The sequence below is a fragment of the Ornithorhynchus anatinus genome, chromosome 4 (assembly GCF_004115215.2).
Source record: "Ornithorhynchus anatinus isolate Pmale09 chromosome 4, mOrnAna1.pri.v4, whole genome shotgun sequence".
Classification (NCBI taxonomy): domain Eukaryota; kingdom Metazoa; phylum Chordata; class Mammalia; order Monotremata; family Ornithorhynchidae; genus Ornithorhynchus; species Ornithorhynchus anatinus.
Window position 1 is genome coordinate 75011055 of NC_041731.1, and position 24677 is coordinate 75035731.

Sequence of the window (24677 nt, forward strand, 5' to 3'; positions counted from 1 at the left end):
AGCCTTAGGGATAGCCAAATGTAGTCAATGGTCCACGGTTCAATGGCCCCACGTTGCTACCATTTGAACAAAATCAATTACTTGTTTTTATTGAGCACCTCTTGACTTTAAACTCCTTTATACTGACTGTAAGATCACTGTGGTCAGGGAATGTGTCTGTTTATTGCTGTACAGTACTCTCCTAAGGGCTTAGTACAGTGCTCTGCACACAGTAATCGCTCAATAAATATGACTGGCTGACTGACAATGTCTGCAGGACATATAACGTCTTTATATATTTGGGATAGAATGCCAGAAGCCTGCCTAGAGACGTAGATCTGGGGAGATGGGCAACATCAATTTAATTTCTTTTAAATTTCACGATCCCTCATTCCCTCTCTCTCATTATGTGTATCTTTGCCAAATGCTTAAATGATACCGTCTCTTTCTTAACTTATTTCCAACAAGTAAAACATTTCTGTAAGCAGCAAACATGATAGCAGGGCAAAGTATTGTATGTCGGGGGGGGGAGGGGTCAATCTTATTGATTGAGCACTTACTCTGTGCAAAGCACTGTACTAAGTGCTTGGGAGAGTACAATAAAACAATAAACTGACAAATTCCCTGCCCACAAAGAGCTTACAGTCTAGTACAGTTTGGTATGTGTGTGTGTGTGTGTGTACGTGTACATGCATGCACCATTTGTTCTTGATGAGGTTCTCACAGTGGCCCTTGCAACCACACATCCTTGACAATCATTGGTGCCACTGTCGATTAATTACAAAGAACTTGTAAATAAATCGAAAGAATGTGAAAATGATAGAGGGACAAGGAGACAAGTAGCTGTTCAATGGTGCCGAAGAAGAAACAGGGAAAAGAGGTCATCACAGAAAGCATTAAGTAAATTGAAGTCTGCCTGATCAATATTTGAAATTCTGAAATTTTCTATTTCCCAGATTTGTCTTCCCATATTACTATGATTTTGGGTGGTTACCCCTAAAGTCTAGCTAGGTGAAGCTCTGGAATGCTAAATTGTAACAAAGTACAGACATCAAATCTCAGCACAGTTTAACACCAGCTGGCTAGTGAGTTAGGCATCATTAGTGTCGTTACAGGGCAAGATGATTTCTTGACAGGCACATTCTAATAATAGGACAAAATGGAGAAATTCACTCACCCCAAATCTGAATCTGAAATCGTATTACATAAAGTTAATTTCTAACATTTATGCCAAATGAGGTGTTTATCTTAATATGACTTAATATGTGAACGGTTGACTTCTAGAAGCTTAGTACTTTCAGAGTAAGCATTTTCTTTTGCCTCCATTGAGGAAACAGAACAAATTTCCATTAACACAATGCTATGTCCTCTAAATAGATCAATAAATGACACGTCTCTTCTTCTAAATTATCAATGATACCTCACTTCCACCTGGACAGGAATTGGATTTTTGAGAGCAATGTACATGAATATATGTAGTTTAAACTTATTCCTGGAAATAAGTTTATTTTTAGATTATCCAACACTCTGCTTCTCCCTTCAACTTAGTCTCTCTGTTACAGTATCACTCTGATTCAAAGATGATTCTCTGAGAAAAATTTCACTAATTAAGACCCCATCAATCCATAATTCTTAATAAAAAGTTCTGCTTTCTCCCTTTTTGTCTAATAAAGGCAGGTTTTGCTACGAAACCTTTGATCCACATTAGGGTTAATAAAGCTTCAGTTGATCAACTGCATGAAATGGGGCAGCAGGTAACTCAGCAGGAGAGCTGAGAGCAGTTACATAAAGAGAGAACACTTTTCAGACCTATTACCTTTACTAAGTTTTTTAAAAAACTTAGAAGACATCGATCTGTAGACAATAAGAAAGTAAGGCTAAAAATGTCAGAGACAAACCCCATCCTCAACACCAACATACAAAAACACACACATAGTGAAACACCCACTTGGGGTAGTTTAATGAAAAAGTCCCATAACTCTGATTTTTAATAACTCTAATTGGATTCCCTTACCTTTGTGCACCCTCTTTTTTCCTTTTACTCCACGTTAGTGAAGTTTTACTGAACTACCAATCTTTAAAAGAATCTTTAAAAGAATCTTTAGAGAAGCAGCGTGGCGCAGTGGAAAGAGCACGGGCTTTGGAGTCAGGGCTCATGAGTTCGAATCCCAGCTCTGCCACTTGTCGGCTGTGTGACTGTGGGCAAGTCACTTAACTTCTCTGTGCCTCAGTTCCCTCATCTGTAAAATGGGGATTAAGACTGTGAGCCCCACGTGGGACAACCTGATTCCCCTGTGTTTACCCCAGCGCTTAGAACAGTGCTCTGCACATAGTAAGCGCTTAACAAATACCAACATTAAAAGTTAATTCCTCTTTACGTTCTGACTTGTCTCCCAAAAGATGACATCAAAAAACATCTTTCCATTTGGATAGAACTGCAATTTGGTAAGTCATTACATATTGTTTTGCATATACATATGTTATATACATATAAACTGTAGTTAAATAATCTTAATACGTCATAAAGATGGAACAATTTTACCAGCCTTATCCACTCTGGTTCTTCAAATGGATTAAATTAGTAAACCCCATTACACAAATTATTCCAAATGGAAACACAATATTCACATTAGGATATTCTAAACATGAAGTAGAAATCTTACAATGATCAAATATGTCTTTAAACTTAGAAATGTCTAGGAGTCCCCTTCAATTAATCCTTCACCAGGATAAAGAGCACCTGTCCATTAACAGCAATTATATCACCTAACTTTACGTGAATGACTCTCATATCAAAAGCCCTGCAGAACAATAGAGATGTTAAAATCTAATGTTCTAGGATAACGGTCAAAAAAACATATATTATAGGCTCATTGTAAAGAGCATTTAATTCATATTTTTAAATCATCTGACCCAATATTTCAGATTTCTGGAATTTCTTCATCGGAATGCAAAGAGTTTTTCAAGGCCTTCAAGAAAATGTTCTTGTTCTTAAAAACCCCAAGAATGGCTTTTAAAGACGGCTTCTCAGGCAAGAGTTGAGTAAATAGACATGTGTTATTGTAAGGAATGATCATCAAGAATATTCCCCACACTATGAGTTCCATGGAAGAAAGATGTCTGTAATCCTGGAGTTTCTAGATCATTCATCAGACATTTCTCATGGTTTTTATCTGACCAGGAACTTCTTCCAGGGGTATGAATCCTAAAATTCTAGTGTTATAACACAAATAATTCAAGAGTGTTCTTCAAGCTTTCAAGTATCTTCTATATCTTCCAAGTATCATCTCTTTTAAATGTCCCCAAGGTAAATGCCCTTTGGCAGGAATCAAGACCTATTTTTAAATTTTTAACATTCATAAACAAAATGCAATTTATAACTGTCTGCACTGCTGTTGGGAAAGCTAGCTTCCAGTAATACCATCTGTCCAGAAGTAGCTTCAAAATCACTGGTGAAGATGCAAATGAGTCTGAGAATTTAAATGGAAAATAGCACCTCTGGATTCTTTGACATAAAACATCACTTATTTGGAATGCGCGACTTCAGGTACAGTAAAAATTCCTGACCATGCTGATCCCTTCAAGTAATGAAAGATGGAAAATTTCACCGACCCAAGAGGTCCTTTTTGAAGGCAGAACTGTGAAAGAGTAAGTAGCTTAGTTGTTCTGAAGATATGGATGGAGAGTGTTTTTCCTCGTTTTAGGGTTGCTAATACCCTTCACATCTAATGTTATCTCACTTTTTCCTCTACTTATTGGTGACATAAGAAGCCTGAATTTTCTATGTAATTACAGTGATCTTTTAAACCAAACATTACATTTCTGAAGTAACACCTCATTGAGAGTTTTCCATTCTTAGTGTCTTGATTCTCAGATAACAGTGTGATTATAAACATCACTTTAAAATGAAAGAAGTGCTAAGTGATTTTACGTATGTCCCCTTAGGGGTACTAAGAATTGTTTTCTCTATCAATGGTTTATCACTTTGCATAAACTCTAATAATGAAGGGCCGATATTCAATCGGAGCTCATGTCAAAAACAAAGCAAATGATTCTTGACGTATAGACTGCAGTGCAACATGCGTTTGTGGAAGAATCCCTGTCCATCTGGAGTGCGGTTATGCCACTCCTAGCCAAAGATGTAACCCTAAAATGAGAAAACGTGTGTCTTATGGGACAGTGAAGAAAGACATTCTATTGCAAACAAATTAAGTTTCCTACCCGTAAAAGAGACTGGGACTCATCCTTAGACTTGTTATCGCCTGTGGCTGGATACGGCTGAGAGAGGGGTCCGGACTTCTCTCCTCCTCCTGCGGGAACCCCCTGAAGAAAACCCTTGGTCTCAACAGCCAAGCCATATATGGGCCGAGCAAGGTGTGCAGCTTCTACATTTGGGCTATCCCTTAAAGGCTTTGGCTGCTCTTGGTTGGCAGAGCCGGGGGTGAGAAGGCCGAGTCCTGACTGGGTGTACGATGGGCTCCCCCTCAAAATGTCTGTTCCTCTCCAGGTCACACTGCGTAAATCATCACTGGAACTGTCAGTCCAGGTTTTTTCTTTAAGCCCTTCTTTATCGTCCAACTTCTCCCTCTTCACCATGCTGTCAGAAACTGACTCTCCCATTTTGGGATCGGGGTTGATCAAACTATAGACCTTTAGGTCAATTTTGGGCTCCTCCTTGATAGCAGACGTGCCATGGCTGTCCTCCTCTCCATTGGCTGTAGTGATGTCCAATTCCAGGCAATGCGCAGTGTTGAAGTGCTCTAGTAGTGCTTGGGTATCAGCAGCTGTAAAGCTGCACTGACGACATTTGTAGCAGTTATGCGCTCTCCTGGAAGAGGAGAAGGGAGAAAACAAAGAATAGTAATTACATCTTGAAGCACATTTTAAAATCGCTCTATTTCCTGCATTTCATCTCACAAAATATGTGAGGTGGGATTAAATTCAAATTCACTACTCCCAGCACAAAGAAACTGACATGAAAATAACGGGTCCACTGAATTCCATATAAAGAATGTGAGTATCCCCTTCGTTGCGTCGTCGGCAGCACAAAAAGCCTTCCAATTGATGAACACCAGAACAGATTTTTTGTTTCAATTTTTATGGTATATGTTGCTACTATATATCCAGCACTGTTCTGGATATGTAGAACTGGGTAGATAAATGCTTATCAGGTGGGACCTAATCCCTGTCTCGTATAGGGCTCTCAGCCTAGGTCCAAGGAGGGAGGATTTTCACCATATCTCAATCTCTGCTTTTTTCCTGCCAACCCCTTGCCCATGTCATCTCTTTGTCCACCACTCTCCAAATCCTTCAAAGTCCTACTAAAATCCAGAGCTCATCTCCCCCCAGGAGGCCTTCCCAGACTAAGCCCCCCTTTTCCTCTGCTCCTCCTCCCCTCCCCATCACCCCTACTCCCTCCCTCTGCTCTGCCCCCCCTCCACCCACAGTACTTGTGTATATTTGTACATATTATTCTATTTATTTTATCAATGATGTGTATAATAATAATTATTATATTTATCTATATTGATGCTATCGATGCCTGTCTACTTGTTTTGTTTTGTTGTCTGTCTCCCCACTTCTATCTAGACTGCGAGTCTGTTGTTGTGTAGGGATTGTCTCTATTTGTTGCCAAATTGTACTTTCCAAGTGCTTAGTACAGTGCCCTGCACACTTAAGCGCTCAATAAATATGACTGAATGAATGAATGAATCTTCCACCCTCCACATTTCCTAATGGCTCACTTACCTATATGCCCTCCCTTCTGTGTCACCTATGCACTTGGGTTTTAAGAACTTTGATTTTCATCCTACCTCCAAAGCACTGATGTACATATTCACTTATAAATTTGTTTTAAAGCCTGTCTCCCCCTCTAGTCTGTGAGCTCCCTGTGGGCAGTTATCCCATCTACCTACTCCATTCTACTGTACTTTCCGAAGAGTTCAGTACCGTGCTCTACTCAAAGCATTTGACCAGTAAACACCATTGATCGACTGATCAATTGATCGAATCAATTGATCGACTGATCGAATGAGAAGTTAATAATAATAATGTTGGTATTTGTTAAGCGCTTACTATGTGCAGAACACTGTTCTAAGCGCTGGGGGAGATACAGGGTAATCAGGTTGTCCCACGTGAGGCTCACAGTCTGAGGCACAGAGAAGTTAAGTGACTTGCCCACAGTCACACAGCTGACCAGTGGCAGAGCGGTATTCGAACCCATGACCTCTGACTCCCAAGCCCGGGCTCTTTCCACTGAGCCACGCTGTAAAGTTAATCTCCACTTTACAGAGAGGTAACTGAGGTACAGAGAAATTAAATGATTAAGGTCACACAGCAGACAAGTGGCACAGACTGGATCAGGACTCAGGTCCTCGGACTTCCAGGCTGGTGCTTTTTCCAAAAGGCCCTGCCTCTTCTCTGCTACTGGTCTGACAGCTTTATTATTCAAAGACCCACTTAATGTTCTTTCATAACTGACAGCAAAATTCTGAATTTTACAAAATATTACTGTAGATTCATATATTTTTTTCCTTTGGCTCAACCAACATTCGAAACATTTTTATTTCCTATTTACTCAATTATTCTAATGCTACTAATGTGAGGTATTTTCAACAACTGGATGACAGAGAAACCACACTTCTTTCTGAAACTTAACTGAATAACAATTTGGATAATCTGCTACAGCATTTAAAAGCTCCATTTAGTAAAATAATTTTAGATCTTCAGTAAAGAGTCATTTGATGACAAATGAAACTATTTAACCCTACAGTTACCAAAATAATGAAAGGTATTTAAAAAATTCTTATTTGACCTCAAAAGGAAATACTTTATGCTACTTAGTATAAGACTAGTATAAAACCAAAGATTGTTTTGCTAATTATCCAAATCTCTTGTTAAGTCAAGAAATTGAAATAATTAGGTCCTGGCAGGAAATGGGCTTCATTAACAATGGGGAATGAATCTACTTCATCAAAATTAAGAGTATTGGTAAGGTATAATTTTAGAATAATAGACTTGAAACACTCTGCTTCAGTATCACAAACAATAAATAGCACCTTAGAAAGCACATCGTCACTACACTGGAATTAGATGGTTCAACGTTGGTGGTTTTTTGGTCATTTTGGGTTTTTTTGCTTTCAGTGGCATTTGTTAAGTGCTTACTGTGTGCTAGGCACTGTACTAAGCACTGGGCACTTTACACAAAAGTAACAGATTACCTCTAATAAATTGATACAGAAGTATATTGATGAGGCTCTGGAGCAGCATAGCTCAGTGGAAAGAGCATGGGTGTGGGAGTCAGATATCGTGGGTTCTAATGCTGGCTCTGCCAACTGTCTGCTGTGTGACCTTGTGCAGGCCACTTAACTTCTCTATGTCTCAGTTATCTCATCTGTAAAATGGGATTAAGACTGTGAGCCCCACGAGGGACAACCTGATTACCTTCTTTCACATCCCAGCACTTAGAACAGTGCTTGGCACAAAGTAAGCACTTAACAAATACCATCATTATTATTATTATAACCCCCAAACCCAACCCTATCAGCAAAGCATTCCCCCAATATGTAATACAAGTTTCAGCACTGGATCTGGCCACATTAGGAAATAAGCCTGTTACTCTCAGCCAGTTTAGGCAAAACTGATGGCAGTGTCAGAATTCCAATTCACTGCTGTGATAAGTTTGGTTATAGAAAATGAGAGTACAGTCGATAAAGTGGTTTACAGTATAAATAAGCTGCAATAAAATATTGTCTAGAGTTGAAATTCTAACTCAATTCTAAAATGTAATTACCAAAATGAATTATCTCCTCTAAGAAAATTAAGATGCCTACAAAAGATACCTAAAGCAAAAATAGAGACAAGTATAAAAGTACAAGAAAAAGTTGAACAATATTCAATCTGAGGCTAAGAATTCTACTTCAGGACTCTCCAAATGAAACTCCAAGTATGCTTAAAAAGAGCCAATCAAATTTGAAGGCTATATACATGACTAATTTTTCTCCTAGCTTAGTCCATTTTGTGAAATTGACTTATAGGCATCTGGCCTTTTCAATGTAACTTTTTATATTTAATTTAATATGTTTTTTATTAAATGAATCAGAAAATTGTTTTTTTAAGAACATGCTCTGTTAAATTAATAATGTCCTATGATCCTATCTTTAAAACAGATCCCTTATGTCCCTTATGTTAATCTTATCAAAGTGTATGCTCCCACCATAGAAGACACTAAGAATATGGAAGAAATGAAAATGAAAGAGGGACTCTAAATGGGTTCATAACATCTCCAGAACCAGCAGAATAAAACTGAAAATTGATAAAAGATACTCAATGAGTTATAATAATAATTATGGTATTTGTTAAGCACTTACAACGTGCCAAGCACTGTTCTAAGCACTGGGTAATACGAGGTAATCGGGTATCCCACATGGGGCTCACAGTCTTAATCCCCATTTTACAGATGAGGTCACTGAGGCACAGAGAAGTTAAGTAGCTTGCCTCAGGTCACACAGCAGAAAAGTGGCGAAGCCAGGATTAGAATCCACGTCCTCTGAGTCCCAAGCCCCTGCTCTCTCCACTAAGCCACGTTGTCTCCCTGGGTATTAGCTGCTCTCTTTGTCCACCACAACCCATCTCAGGTTATCACGCTGATCTATTCACTCTGCCCCACTGTCATCACTGCAGCCACTGAGGACTTGCTCACACCTTCCCCCATGCCAAAAGTAATAATCATACTGATAATAGTCAATAATGGTATTCAGGTATTTCCAGCATGCCAAGCACTGTTCTAAATGCTGGGATAGATAACAAGATAACCAGATCCCACATGGGACTCACAATCTAAGGTTGAATGAGAACAGTTATTAAATTCCCTTTTTGCATATGAAGAAATTGAGGCACATAGAAGTTATTTGCCCAAGGTCATACAGCAGACAATTGGCAGAACTGCTTCCCTTTTGCATCTCAAAGACTACAGTTCTTCCCAACTTTATAACCCTTCTAAAATCAGATCTCCTCCAGGAGGTCTTCCAGAATTATTTTTCAATCTTTCAATTTACATCTTCCCAACTGCCACTTTAACACTACCTTAGCACTAAATCCCCTCTCAGGGTGGCACCTGGAGAGTTTCCGGTACTCTACCAGTCTTGGCTAAGGGAGGGAGAGGCAAGCAGAGGCATACCCATCCCATTCCTAGCTTGTCCAGTGGCTAGCAAGTGGCAGGCAATCTGCTACAAGTCAAAACTCCCCCATACCGGGCAGCAGCGGCACGGGAGCCAATAACGGGTAGATACTCAGGTTTACTGTGCAGAAGGAGGCAACTGTAAACCACTTCTGTATTTTTACTAAGAAAATTCTGTCTATACATGGATACACTACCAGAATGATTGCAGATGTAGAGCAGGGCATTCTGGGAGAGATGCAACAATAATAATAATGATGGTATTTGTTAAGCGCTTACTATGTGCCAAGCACTGTTCTAATTACTGGAGCACTGTTCTACGTGCTGGGAACTGTTCTAAATACTGGATGTATCCGTGGTGCCGCTAAAGGTCGGAAGCAACTCGATGGCATAAGACAAGACGACACACAAACAACGCCTAAGCACTTAGGTGTACACCTTGCATACTTAATAGAATAAGCATGCAATACTGTGTGTAAGATATACACATAAGTACATATTACACATTAAAGGGCTTAGGTATTGCTAGAGTTAATTATTCCTTCTATCTGAAATTTATTTTAGGGTCTGTCTCCTTAACCAGACTGTAAACTCTTTAAGGGTAGAGATCACCTCTACTAATTCTGCTGAATTCTCTAAGCACTTTATTAGTTTAGTGTTGTGAAGCCAGAAGGCACTCAAACACCTTGTCCCCTTCTTCCACACCTCGTTACTCTCCCACTACAACCCACACCGCACACTTCACTCCTCTAATGCTAACCTTTTCCCTGTACTTCAATCTTGTCTATCACGTGGGTGACCACTCACCCACATCCTGACTCTGCCTTGGAATGCCCTCCCTCCTCATATCCGACAGAAAATTACTCTCTCCACTTCAAAGCCTTATTGAAGGCACATCTCCTCCAAGAGGCCTTCCCTAAGCCCTGTTTTCCTTTTCTTCAACTGCCTTCTGTGTTCATTCATTCATTCAATTGTATTTATTGAGTGAGTACCGTGTGCAAAGCACTGTACTAAGCGCTGGGAAAGAACAATTCAGCAATAGACACAATCCTGCATTTCCCTGACTTACTCTCTTTATTTATCCCCCCACCGCCTACCCCATAACATTTAAATATGTATCTGTAATTTATTTATGCAAATTAATGTCTGTCTCCCCCTGTAGACTATAAGCTCACTGTGGGTAGGGAATGTGTCTTTTATACTGTTATATTGTACTCTCCTGAGTGCTTAGTACATTGCTCTTCACATAGTAAGCGTTCAATAAATACGACTGTCTGACAATAAATACTATTGATAGGTAGCTATTGTCACGGGATACTTCAGCACCATGTCGATGGTGATGCTGAAATGTGGAGTAAAATAATGTGCCATGTGGGATCGGGAAGCTAAATAGTAACAGTAATGGTCTATTTCTGCTCAGTTAATACAGGCTGAACACCAGCTTGTAATCACCAACACAAAATCTGATTTATTATAGGCAAAATGTAGGCATTTTGGCTGAACTCAAGATCAAAGAGTAGTAGCTTTTCAAATATATCATCATCTGACAGCAAAGCCTAAAGGACGTATTTCCTGCTGCTATACATAGTGCTGAAAGATAATTCCCATCTTTCACTAGTGATAAACCACAGTAAAGAGTAAAATGACATCCCAATCATGCATACAGCTGAAAGTCAAATTCCTGGGGACTGAAAACACCATTCATTCAATCGTATTTATTGAGCACTTACTGTGTGCAGAGCACAGTACTAAACAAAAGAAGAATGCATGGCCTAATGGAAAGAAAACAGGCTTGGGAGTCTGGGGACATGGGTTCTAATCCCACCTCCTACACTTATCGGTTGTGTGAACTTTGGCAAGTCATTTCACTTCTCTGTGCCTCACCTCATCTGCAAAATGGGGATTAACACTGTGTCACTTATGGGGCACAGTGACTAAGTTCAAATGATTATCCTGTACCTCCTGCAGTGCTTAATACAGTTTTTCCTGGCACATAATAAGCACCTAAAAATACCATAAAAAATAAAATCTTCTCATCCACATAGAAATAGCCTTCACAGGACAAGAAACCCCATCTGCCTCTAGCCACACAAATTGTAAATGGGTATCTATGTGATTCTGTCAACGAGGCACCCATTAAATTTATGGACATGGTTAGCCAAAAATACCAAAACTAGTTGGATGATAATGATCTCCAAATCAAAGAGCTACTTGGAACAAAAGAGCAATGAATCCTAACACCTTGTACCCTAGCGAGGGAACATATGTGGGAAGTTTGGAATGGGTAACTGGAGAGAATCAAGTTTATACAGACAGAAATGGAAGATGTCTATCCTCTGCTTGAAAAGTATACATGCACACGTACCTAACACCTTTGACAAGTTTTTATGACTCCGCCTTCATTTCTATTAATGGACAAATCTTTAAACGTTGGAACGATGACTGGAGGACCTCTTGCATACACCTTCCACCATGAAGATGAGGCATTAAAAAGAAAATTCCATATTCCAACCAAGACATCACTGTGGAGTGAGCATTTAATGGCACGGAGTGCAAGTTCCTTGTAGGCTGGTAGTGTGCCCACCAGCTCTGTTGTACTGCACTCTCCCAAGTTCTTAATACAGTGCTCTATGTAGAGTAAGAACTCAATAAATATGATTAACTGATTGCCTGCTTTCCCAAGTGCTTAATACAGAGCTCTACACATGGTAAGTGCTCAATAAAATTAATAGATCACCACAGTTTAGGCCTCAAAGAATGCTAAAATTCCTAGAACTAATGGATACACCAACCAAACTATAAATTTAAAAAGATGCATAATTCAACTCTCTGTGCACATTCTTCCTCAATATTTGGAATAAAGAGAAAACATCCTAAGATTTCAAAAAGTTCACTGATGTAAAAACAATCATGGGCTCTTATTACTTTCCACTGCTGACAAGAACTTAATCTGAATCGTTCTAGATCAGCTATTGAAGAATGTGAATAAGTAGAATTAACTAAGATTAATTAAGATCAACTAGATCTAGAATTGCTAAATATGAGTTTTGACTACAGTGGGGCATAACAGGCAGGACCTCTGTTGCACAACCAGTACACAAGAACTGTAAGGAACAGTGTCAAAACCTAGCCATGGGGTTCACCCATCTCGTCAATAGAGTGGCCTAATGGTTAGAGCAAGGGTCTGTAAGTCAGAAGAACTTGGGTTCTAATCCCAACTCTGCCATTTGTCTGTGTGAACCTGATCAAGTAGCTTTAATTCTCTGTGCCTCTGTTACCTCATCTGTAAAATGAGGATTAAGACTGTGAGCCCTATGCTGAATCCTATGGGACAGGAACTGTGTCTAACCTGATTAGCTTGTCTCTACCGCAGTGCTTAGAACAGTACTTGACACACAGTAAGTGCTTACTTAACAAATACCACCATCATTTCATACTTCACTCATTCAATCGTATTTATTGAGCACTTACTGTGTGCAGAGCACTGTACAAAGCAGTTGGAAAGTACAATTGCATATGTGTTGCAAATAGAGACAATCCCTACCCAACAACAGGCTCACTATCTAGAATGCGGGCTCACAGTCTAGAAGGCCATCAACAGACGCCATCAGCAGACCTGGACTTTGGTCCCTAGTGAAAAGACTTGGCTGTTTCATAATACGTATCAATATACTCTAATATCAAGATAATGATGATCCTCATCTTCCACTCCCTTCTGTGTCACCCTTACTCCCTTCGCTCTTTCCCCCTCTCCCCTGTCTCACAGACCCACTGCACTTATATATATATATATATATATATATATATATATATATATATACCTGTAATTTTATTTATTGGTATTGATGTCTGTTTATTTGTATTGATGTCTGTCTCCCCGACTTTAGACTGTGAGCTCATTGTGGGCAGGGACTGTCACTCTTTACTGTTGTACTGTACTTTCCCAAGGGCTTAGTACAGTGCTCTGTACACGTAAGTGCTTAATAAATATGACTAACTGAACGAGTGAATAACACTGTTGAAGATGACATTCTGGCCAGGCTAATAATGATGAAGGTCACAGTCTCTCCACTGACACCAAAGCACTAGTCATTCCATTACTATTTCACTACATGTGGCATGCAGCGTGAAGCAGCATAGCTCAGTGCAAAGATCCCGGGCTTAGGACTCAGAGGTCGGAGTTCTAATCCCAGCTCTGCCACATGTGACTGTGTGACTTTGGGCAAGTCACTTCACTTCTCCGTGCCTCAGTTACCTCATCTCTAAATCAGGGATTGAGACTGTGAGCCTCACATGGGACAACCTGATTACCCTGTATCTCCCCCAGCGCTGAGAACAGTGCTCGGCATATAGTAAGCACTTAACAAATACCAACATTATTATTATTATTATTATTATTATTATGTGTGAAGAATGGAGGACAGCAGAGTATGGTTGCCATATAGTAAAGGAAGTGAGAGAACCATAACAATGAAGTAAACAAGCATTTTAAAGACCCAGGGAAGTAAACCTATAACGGAGGTTGGTACTGCAGTGAACAGACAGGAAAGAGTAAAACAAGACAGACAAAGTCATTTTAAGGCAAGGAGACATGGGAGGAGTCAAAAAAACTACGATGCCAAGCAATGGAAAAGGCAACACTGCTGGGTACTGGAACAATCTTTACCAGCACAGACCATGAAAGAGTGATCAGATAACATCTTATCGGTCATACTGATAAGATTAAAACTTTATCAAAGCCATCTTCAGTGCCTGAAGGTCGGATGTGTACCTATGCACACCAAATTGGGCATACTGTGAGTCATGATGCACTTCAATCATTCTATGGTTGCTTTCTGAAAACTGGAACTCTTAGAATTCGATTATAATTTAAGGATAACATTAAAGATGGTCAGAGGCTTGCTTTATTTCCCTGTTGTTTGTGATATTAGGGCAGGGAATGTGTGTGTTTATTGTTACAGTGTAATCTCCCAAGCGCTTAGCACCCTCTTCTGCTCCACAGTATGCTCTCAATAAATACAACTGAATGAATGAACGAATGAATACCAAACATCACTACAAAATGGTACCTGGAAGATTGCCCCATCTACTTTCCAATTCAAATCACAGTATAGTGAAATGTTAAGCTTGCCTGAAGTTACTTGTTGACTGGATGTGAAAAAAAAACACACCTCCATTCCTTTGTCTCCGTTTGTTTCTGGAATCCAAAACAGAGGGTCCTACAACTAAAATCTTTAATTGGATTCCCTGCATCCCACTCCAACTTCAAGCTAGGAATGGTGAGGCCATATATGTGGTCACACTGTTTATAAATTAGAATAACATGGGAATCTCAAACACACAAATTCAAACAAAACCACTTTAAAGAGACGCAAATTGAGGCTTAAAAAATTAGAGTTCACAATTCACTGAATTTTGTTGTTGTTGTTGTTTAGCAAACCCTCTTTCCTCCAGGCAAAACCACTATTTAGGGTTTGTCATTAGACAATCATAGCTGGGGCATCAGAGAATTAGAATTCTGAGTAAATCCAAAGTAACAATCTTGAAAATAAATTGTTTATGAATGAGGTAGAGTTACTTTCTTTTTACAAGGAGCCTACTAAAAGAATGTGAAACCATATTGCTTAGACAACCACATCACTCACCCTGACCCTATAACAACCTGGATATCTTTGGATCTCAGGCTGACCTCTTTACCTTCCCAAGGAAATCTCGTCTATAGACACCGGGTTCCCTCATTTTATTCCTAAAATAACCTCATTTCCAAGATATTAACAGAACAAATAAAAAAAAAATTAGGAATTCGAGCCTCCCATAAATCTGGACATCCCTAATCTCTAAAAAAAAAACCCTGATGAATTAATTCTGGTATTTGCTAAGCAATTACTATGGGGCAGGGACTCTACTAAGTGCTGGTGTCGACACAGGTGAATCAGTCCAGACATTAGTTTCTGTCCCAACATGAGGTTCAAAGTTTAAGTGTAAGAGAGAACAGGTCCTGAATGGGCATTTTCTAGATGTGGAAACTGAGGAACAGGTAAGTTAAGTAATATTCCCAAAGTCACCTAAAAGGCAAATGACAGAGCCAGAATTAGAACCCAGGTTTTCTGACTCCCAAAACCTGACTCTTTCCACTAGGTCACCCCATTTCCCAGATCTGAGAGATATCTTAATCCCACCCTTTTAGGAGAGATGAACAACTCATACCTCCACCCAGAGTCCAGGCCCCTGGACCCCTGCCCAGAAAATGGACTCACCCACCAAGCCTCACTCACGCCCAGAGACTCAGAGTCTGGGTCTGTTCACTGCCCCGGTTTGAAATTCCTGCTTGGGTGGCCAACTCCCAGACTCTTGACATGTCCTAGCAAGAACACTACTTCGATCCAAGCCACTAGGGCAGCCCTGAAAGGGACTGTCAGCTGACGGTGACACTGTCAAACTGCCAGAATTATTTTTTAAAATGTGGGAATTTAGAGATAGAGCAAGCAGAGACAGTGTTCAGCTTGGGCAGGAAATCATCAAACAGAAAGAATGTTTGAAAAGGAAAAATGATTAAACTTAAATGGCAGGGGTCTTGATTCTAACAAGGGGCTCTCTACTGCAGTGGCATTTATTGGGTTTGGAAACAAGACAAACTGCTCTTAGCCTACCTCTAACTGGAGACCAGAAACCTATTTCAAAACTGACTCACAGAATATACTCAAGGCAGTCGCTTTATCTCCTGGGGCTTCAATTAAAAAAAGATAACAATCTAACTATCTCGGCTCTGGGATGCTGCTGAAGAGCCTTAAGATTTAGGCAGCTGATATTTACTGGTGTCAAGGGAACCCACCTCTCACTTTCCAGAAACACAAATGCTCTCTCAAGCCACTGGGTTGTCACTCGATGAACTGGAAATCCTAGTTTCTTAGATGGCATACTAAGGCTTTGAAAGGATTATGGCATCGCCAATAATTAAGAGAAGAACTCTCATCACCAGTGAAATGAATTGTGACTAAAGACAATCACATAGAATAAACTGTTTAAAAGACAGTCAAAGGTGCTCTCTTAATAAGGTACATCAGGGACCCTGTGAAGCTACTGTCAACTTCTGACCTCCTTCAGATGCAGAAATAAGCATTGCAACCCGCATGTGAGCGGCAGATGTGGGGCACTAAGTCAGTCAGTCAATAATAATAATAATGATGATGGCATTTGTTAAGCGCTTACTAAGTGCAAAGCACTGTTCTAAGCGCTGGGGGGATTCAAGGTGATCAGGTTGTCCCACGTGGGGCTCACAGTTTTAATTCCCATTTTACAGATGAGGTAACTGAGGCACGGAGAAGTTAAGTGATTTGTCTGAAGTCACAGAGCTGACAAGCGGCGGAGCCGGAATTAGAACCCCATGACCTCTGACTCCCAAGCCCGGGCTCTTTCCACTGAGCTATGTCGTATTTACTGAGTGCTTACTGCGTGCAGAGCACTGTACTTAGTGTTTGGGAGAGTACAATACAACAATGTAACATACATTCTCTACAATACAACAATATAACATACATTCTCTGCCCATAAGCCATCCTACCTAGAATGCCATTCCTCTCTGACTAAAACTCGACCACCATGACCCTGAGAATAATCAGTCCCCAAGCCTTTCTATGCCATGGTCATGGGTTCCAATCCTGCCTCATACACTTGTCTGCTGGGTGACACTGCGCAAGTCATTTCATTTCGCTGCATCTCAGATACCTCATCTGTAAAAAGGGGATTAAGACTGGTGAACCCCATGCCAGGCAGTGACTGTGTCCAACCCAATTTGCTTGCATCCACCCCGGGTACTGAGTACTGGGTAGTGAGTACAGTGTCTGGCACAGAGAAAGCACTTAATAAATACCACAATTATTATTATTATGTCCCTTTCATTTCTACCTGGGGCACCTTAGCCCCCTTGGCAGGCTAAGGAGGAGGTGTGTAATTCCTGAATAGTAGCATGACTTGGAGCCCCCGAGATCCTTAGGGCATTCCAAACGGTCAGAGCAGCTTACAGGTAGTCCCACTTGGGAAACAGTGACCCACCTCCTCCCAACAATTCCCCCTACTTCCCCACCCTCCTTGGTGAGGTATGGCAAGAAATTCATATTACCAGTCTAATGTATATGACATTGAGATGGTTTTGAATAAAGTTGTGGATTCAATTTAATAATAATAATAATAATTACAGTGCATGTACTAGGCACTGGGGGGAAATACAAGATAGTTGGGTTGGACATTTTCCCTGTCCCTCACTGGGCTCACAATCTGAACAGGAGGGAGAACAGGCACTGAATCCCTGTTTTACAGATAAAGGGAGGAACAGTTAAGTGACACACCCAAGGTCTTAACTCTGCCCCTCCGACTGTCAGACCCACGCTCTTTCCACTAGGATTATAATAATTAATGAAGCATCTAATCCAGTACTCTGTTCCCAGATGGTGCGTAATACATAAACCCTGAGGAGAATTACGATCAGAAAAATGAATTAACTTTTTAGGGCTGAGAAATGCACTATGTACTTTGAGTTACCTGCACTGCTTTAGACCGTGAGCTCGTTGTTGGGCAGGGATTGTCTCTACCTGTTGCCAAACTGTACATGCCTAGCGCTTAGCATAGTGCTCTGCTCAATATAACCAACTGAATGAATGAATGAATGGAATGCTTTATAGATTTAACCTTTAGGCAGTCAGCCCACAGAAGAAGCACATCCGATCCACGGCATAAGATTGGAGGCACCACCGTCTAATGTTGCAGTCACCTAATGTAATGTTTCTCACCCTGACCAGGAACACATCAGTGTTTCAAGGAGACTTGTTTGTTATTATAAAGATGCTTGGGAAATATGTTAAATCCAGTTCCTTATCACCTTGGATCAACCATATTGCAGGGCACTTCTTATCAAAGCATTAAATGGCTAGAAGTGTCCTCTTCAACATCTAGGTCATTCAGTTTTCCTGCAGAACTTAAAAGGAATTAGCCAGAGAGGTAAACAGTGATAGCATTATATGTATCTCAAATCCCTCATTTTTAATCAGACTGTATCTTTCTGGCTATTAATACACTGGACTCTGTCAGAACACATAAGCATTTCACTATGCACTTTAACCCAAATGATGATAGGGATCATTCACCCAACAATATAAATCTGTTAAGATTCAGAGAGCCATGGTAGGAAAAATCAATTTTCTTGCAGGAAAAGCCTAACATACTAAATAGTACAGCACAAATTCTTCTCAGTGTAGCATTATGAAAGAATCCAACTTTGTGTTACAGAAGAAATGTGTGTATTCATCCCTATGAAATTTCAAAGTGCCTTGGCCTTTTCATCTAACAGTGCCACTTCCATGATTCGCTAGTGAGTTTTACAAATTGGTGAAAAAATAAGGGGAGCAGAGAGTCTACTTGATGCATGCAGCATTAAAGATGTCAGTCAAGTATCTGCCCCTTAATCATAATATTAGTTCACTATAGAAAATGACTGCCCTCAGAATTAAAATTCACATCACGGATGAAGCAACCCAAGAATTTAAGATCCATCCTGTTGTCTTTTTAGTGGTTTGTCACAGAGGGCTCTTTGCTGTCTACTGATGAGTATGCCCGTTTCTAATTGACAACTGATCAACTGTCAAGATCAACGGTCAACTTTTGGCTTTTTCAGGGGCATACTGGAAAATCAAAGTATCTATAGACCTAGGGGAGATTTGAGGGACCAAAGGAGCCTTGATTTAGTACCCGTGTCCACCCCTCAAAGATATGCCTAGACTTGGAGAAAAGTCCACTTACTCAACCAAGCCCACACCTTGTAGCAGTTGTCTATGAGTTGGATGGGTAAACTACAGTATAGTAGGTCACTGCATCCAGGAAAATACCTATGTATTCCCCATATGTTTTTCTTCCATCCTCCCTCTGGTTAGTTAGGGATGGGGCAAGAAGGAACACACCGAGCCATGTTGGCCTCAAGACCATCCATGCCTCATTCCTCACCATGACTTGTTCCCAGCATAATAATAATGATGGTATTTTTTAAGTGCTTACTATGTGCCAAGCACTGTTCTAAGCGCTGGAGTAGATAAAAGGTAATCAGGTTGTCCTACATGGGGCCCATAGTTTTTACCTCATCTGTAAAGGAGGCACAGAGAAGTTAAGTGACTTACCCAAGTCACATAGTGGACAAGTGATGGAGCCAGGATTAGAACCCATGACCTGTGACTCCCAAGCCCGTGCTCTTTCCACAAAGCCACACTGCAAGAACTATTAATTAATTCCTCAAGAAAAGAAATTTTAGCCACACTGACCCATCCTTACATTCAAATGCTGAATTATCTGACCCACAACTGTTTAGGATAGAATTTAGATAGGCAAGTCTCTAGATTCATTCATTCATTCATTCATTCGTATTTATTTAGCACTTACTGTGTGCACAGCACTGCACTAAGCGCTTGGAAAGTAAAATTCGGCAACAGAGAAAACCCCTATCCAACAATGGGCTCACGGTCTAGAAGGGGGAGACAGAAAACAAAACAAAACAAGTAGACAGGCTAGATAGCATGGGGCCTCCTCTCGCTCTTCCTCCTGTAGTCCATTGGGAGAGCTAATGGCCCACACCCACAGCACAGAGGTGAGCATAAGCCTGGATCACTTGACCCAATTGGTTTCTTCTCCCCCAGCACTTCCAGGTTTGGAAGGCCCAATAGTTCATGTCCTTCTGAACACTTTTCCTAATTAAAAATTGGTGACAAATTTGGAAATTAAATTCTGAGCCAAAAAAAAAGGAATTCAGTTTGGCTCAATATAGCCCCTCATTACTTGGGATTTGGCAAGTCAATGTACATGCTGCGACTGAAAGCTTGTTGTGGGCAGAGAACTGTCTAGCAGCTCTGGTGTATTCTCCCAAGCCCTTAGTACAGTACTCTTGCACACAGTAAGCACTCATTAAATACCACTGATCAATTTAATAATAATAATAATGTTGGTATTTGTTAAGCGCTTACTATGTGCCAAGCACTGTTCTAAGCGCTGGGGTAGACATAGGGGAATCAGGTGGGGCTCACAGTCTTAATCCCCATTTTACAGATGAGGGAACTGAGGCACAGAGAAGTTAAGTGACTTGCCCACAGTCACACAGCCGACAAGTGGCAGAGCTGGGATTCGAACCCATGAGCCCTGACTCCAAAGCCCGTGCTCTTTCCACTGAGCCATGCTGCTCCTCATGCAAATGGTGGAGTCATAATGTTCCTTGTCACCAATAATCACAGTTTAGTGAATTTAAAGATTTCTTCTGTTGCCACTCTCACTCCCACTCTTAGATTGTACATTGATTACCAGAGACTGGATCTTCCCAATTTTACTGTAACTTCTCCAGTGCTTACCACATGGAAACACCATAAGACTGGATTTGATAAATTATGGCAATTCATGATGCTGATGTGGAACAGTAAAAGCTAGTCAGTTAGCCTTCACAGTGATCTGTCTGCTGAGCAGCTTCCAAGCATATTTAAATAATAACAAATTGAACTAAGGTGCAATTTGTTAACAGTCTCAAACAAGTATGTCAGGGGAAAAATGAATGTGGTTCAATTTAAGTATAGTTTTAGGGAGATCAGACATCTTAAAAAGTAATCATCTTGTAATCTGCAATGTTGTCAGTGATGAGGAGCTGCTAAGTGTTACACTGCAGATGGATGAAATTGTATTATGATGGAACAAAAAACAGGCTAAAACATATTTTAGGCACAACCAAAATGAAATTAGAGTCTGATCAAAAAAACTGATGAAAAATATACACATAATTCAAAAGGGATACTATTAAATCAATCCCAGTAAGACATATGGACAGGCCGTGAAGAGACACTCATCATAGAATATCCACTGAGGAATACTGAATTTCTGGAATGAAGAAATTGGCAACTCTTTCCTACATTTCTCCTTACTGATATTAAAAGGATGGAAATGGTTCTATCTCTAGCAAATCCCAACTTCAAATATATTCCAGGGAAAGTACTCCCCTTAATATCCACAAAATAAGAAAGTTAATTCCTCAGTAATCAAGCAATAGCATTTATTAAGCACTTACTACATGCAGAATCCTGTTTTAAGAGCTTGTGAGAGTTCAGTAGAATTAGAAAGTATGATTCCTCTTCTCAATGATCAGAGTGTGCTAGGAAACAAGATTTTATAAAAAAATTCAAATTTCAATAAAGAGGATACTCTGATGTTCTGAGGTTGGATAATGTGTATTTGTAAAGAGCTTTAACATTTTTATCAATCAATAGATGGAATTTACTGATCATTTACTGTGTGCAGAGCACTTTACAAAGTGCTTGGGAAAACACCATACAAATAGAGTGGGAGATGTGAACCCTGCCCAAAGGACCTTATAGTTTGATAAAGAGCATCTTTTCATGTTGGGATAAATTGCAAGACAAGAGGAACTTGTAGATCAATAACTGTGGACCATCTATAATGCATGATCAGTTATCACTGTGCATATACATATTGGCCCATATGTAAATTCTATACCCTCTGCATATGGCCTTGAAAGTGCATCTATATCTGTCATCATAATGGAATAATAATGATAATAATGATGGTATTTGTTAAAGGTTTACTATGTGCCAAGCACTGTTCTAAGTGCTGGGGTAGATACAAGGTAATCAGGTTGTCCCACGTGAGGCTCACAGACTTAATCCCCATTTTACAGATGAAGTAACTGAGGAACTGAGAAGTGAAGTGACTTGCCGAAACTCTCACAGCGGACAAGTGACAGAGCCGTGATTAGAACCCACGTCCTCTGACTCCCAAGCCTGAGCTCTTCATTCATTCATTCATTCAACTGTATTTATTGAGAGCTTACTCTGTGCAGAGCACTGTACTAGGCACTTGTAAAGTACAATTCGGCAACAGATAGGGACAATCCCTACCCAACGGGCTCTTGCCACTAAGCCACGCTGCTTCTCATAATATTACATATTTAAGGACTATTGTTACCTGCTGGTCACCAAAGAGGACAGGCTGAAGCCATGCCCCCATTTTTTTATAGATCTATAGTCCAAGGTAAAATGTGCAGTTTTCATTTTCAAATGTGTTGGCAAATGGTTTGTTCTGCTACTCAAATCTCATTAAGCTTATAAGGGAATCAGTGAAGGAATTAAGTGCGGAACTCACTTCTCCCCAGTGTTGCCCTTATGGGAGGTAAAGTGGCCACTTGCTGGAGTGATGAGAGGGCTGGCGGTTGAGGAATGGGGGAAAAGATACTTCCATGTCAACAGGGCAAGTTGTCACAACCACCATTTCCTGCCAACTTCCATCAAATGTCGAGGACTCGGAGCGAGCCAAGCCCGATTCTGGGCAAGGTAGTTTTCCCTGGGATTATATGTGCCGGAAACACAGGGACCACTCAACCCCCTCCCCAACTCCCTCACCTACTCCCATGCCTATTCACTACTGTGCTGGCTTGGCTAAGAATGACAGTGCTTAAATGCTGTTCTTCTAGGTATTGTTCTTGTAGATTTTTTTTGTGACTCTTTCCCAACCAGTCTGGCCTTGCCCCTCTAGACTTTAAAGCCCCGAAGAGCCAGGAATCATGTGGGCCAAGATCCTTCTCCTCAGCACGTAGTAGTACACAGCCCTGCACGTTGTAAGCTCTAAATCAACATCATTGTCACTACTACAGGGAGACGGTGGAATGGGAAGGGAGGGACTGGTAAACTCTGCGCCACTGGGAATATTGTTTTTCTTAGGGCCTGAATTTCGTAAATATAGTATATCTTTTTACATTTTTTCTAATAGCCCTGAGGCTGGGAGGGGGGATGAATAAAAGGAGCAAGTCAGGGCAATGCAGAAAGTAGTGGAAGAAAAGGAAAAGAGGGCATAGTCAGGGAAGGCCTCTTGGAGGAGATGTGCTTTCAATAAGGCTTTGAAGTGGGGCAGAGTAATTGTCTTTAAGATATTAGGAGGGAGATTCCAGGCCAGAGGCTGTATATGGGCAGGAGGTTGGCGGTGAGATAGGCGAGAGGAAGGTACAGTGATAGGATTGGCATTAGAGCAGTAAAGTGTGCAGGCTGGGTTGTAGGAGGAGAGTATCAAAGTGAGGTAGGAGGGGCAAGGTGCTTTAAAGCCAATGGTGAGGAGTTTCTGTTTGTTGCAGGGACAGATGGACAACCACTGGAGATTCCTAAGGAGTGGGGAAACATGGCCTGAACCTTACTTTTAGAGAAAGATTCAGGCAGCAGAGTGAAGCACTGCCCGGAGTGGGGAGAGACAGGAGGTCAAAGGTCAGCAAGGAGGCTGATATGGTAATCAAGGTTAGATAGGACAAATGATGTTCCTGGCAAATAGTAAGTGCTAAATACCATTAAAAAAATTTAAAAGTGGGTAATTTTGCAAGAAAAGATGGTAATAGGTAAATGCCAATGGCCTCTCCTCAGGTTCTTATAACCTCACAGACACTAAGTACACAAATTATGCAGACATTGAGATGTTGCTCCAGATGTGGTTGTTGTTTTGCTTCAGAGAGAAATGATAAGAGCAGGAATCCCTCTGCAACACAAAGGCCAAAATGATTCATGGTGGTTGAGAAAAATAACTGGGAATTTCCTCCCAGGAGTCAAATATTTGAATAGGCATCAAGGTCATAGTATATCTCCTCCCTGACTGTTTGGCCATAAGGGGAACATTTAAGGTTCAATAAAGCCCATCACACCCTGTGGGAGTTGGTTGAACACTCTTGTTTTTATATATCAAGTGTGATCATTTGGCAGGATCTCTTTTGAGCTCCTCCAAATTATTCAGACTCATTTCAAAGGGTCTGTTTCCCCTCCCTTCCTATTTCAGCAGTGTTTTTATCATCCTCTTCTCATCTTCTCAATAACCATACATTCATTAAATTCATGGAGTCAAAAATAAAGGGCTTTCTGATTTTTCCCAAGTGCTTCCATGTCAGTTATCCTATTTTACAGTGAACACTCTTCTCTAAGCGAGAGAGAGAGAGAGGCATTGCTAGCCTCATTTTAGAAATGGGGAAACCAAGGCCCAGAGAGGTTTAAATGACTTACCCCAATTCCAAGGCTGCTGCCACATTCACTGATCTGCCCAACCCACATCACTACTAACAAAACATGACCCATTTCCTCCAACAATCCTTCTCCACTTAACTTTCCAATGCCCTAAACCATATAAATCCATTCCAAATGCCAAGACTTCCACACTTGTTTATACCATCCTCAGTGCCACGCATATAGGTCTATTCAAATGAACATTCAATTATTTCTTGGGACTACTACTGTAAATACCTTTTACATGTCTTTGTCCCATTAGAGAGGAAGTTCTACATGGGCAAGGAACATGTGATTTCTTTATATCCAGTTATCTGAGCACCTAGTATACTGGACGGCACCAAATGGGAACTAAATAAACACTACTACTGCCCACAAAAAAGCAGGAGCTCTTTGTCAGCTCAACCTAACCTTTTGCTTTCCTTTTCCTTTCCTCCTCTTCTTTCCTTATCTTCTTC

At 40.6% G+C, this 24677-nt stretch overlaps 1 protein-coding gene and 1 non-coding gene across 2 annotated transcripts in view; one reads left to right on the top strand and one right to left on the bottom strand.

Moving 5' to 3' along the window:
• Positions 1-24677, bottom strand: part of TRPS1 (transcriptional repressor GATA binding 1) — a 270531-nt gene that overhangs the window by 175154 nt on the left and 70700 nt on the right. The window contains exon 6 of the mRNA XM_029063476.2: positions 4201-4807. Coding sequence (XP_028919309.1) covers positions 4201-4807 — 607 coding nt within the window. The remainder of the gene's footprint in view (positions 1-4200; positions 4808-24677) is intronic.
• On the top strand, positions 9077-9214 carry LOC114811682. The gene has a single exon (XR_003759378.1). It is a non-coding gene; the product is annotated as a small nucleolar RNA SNORA7 (small nucleolar RNA).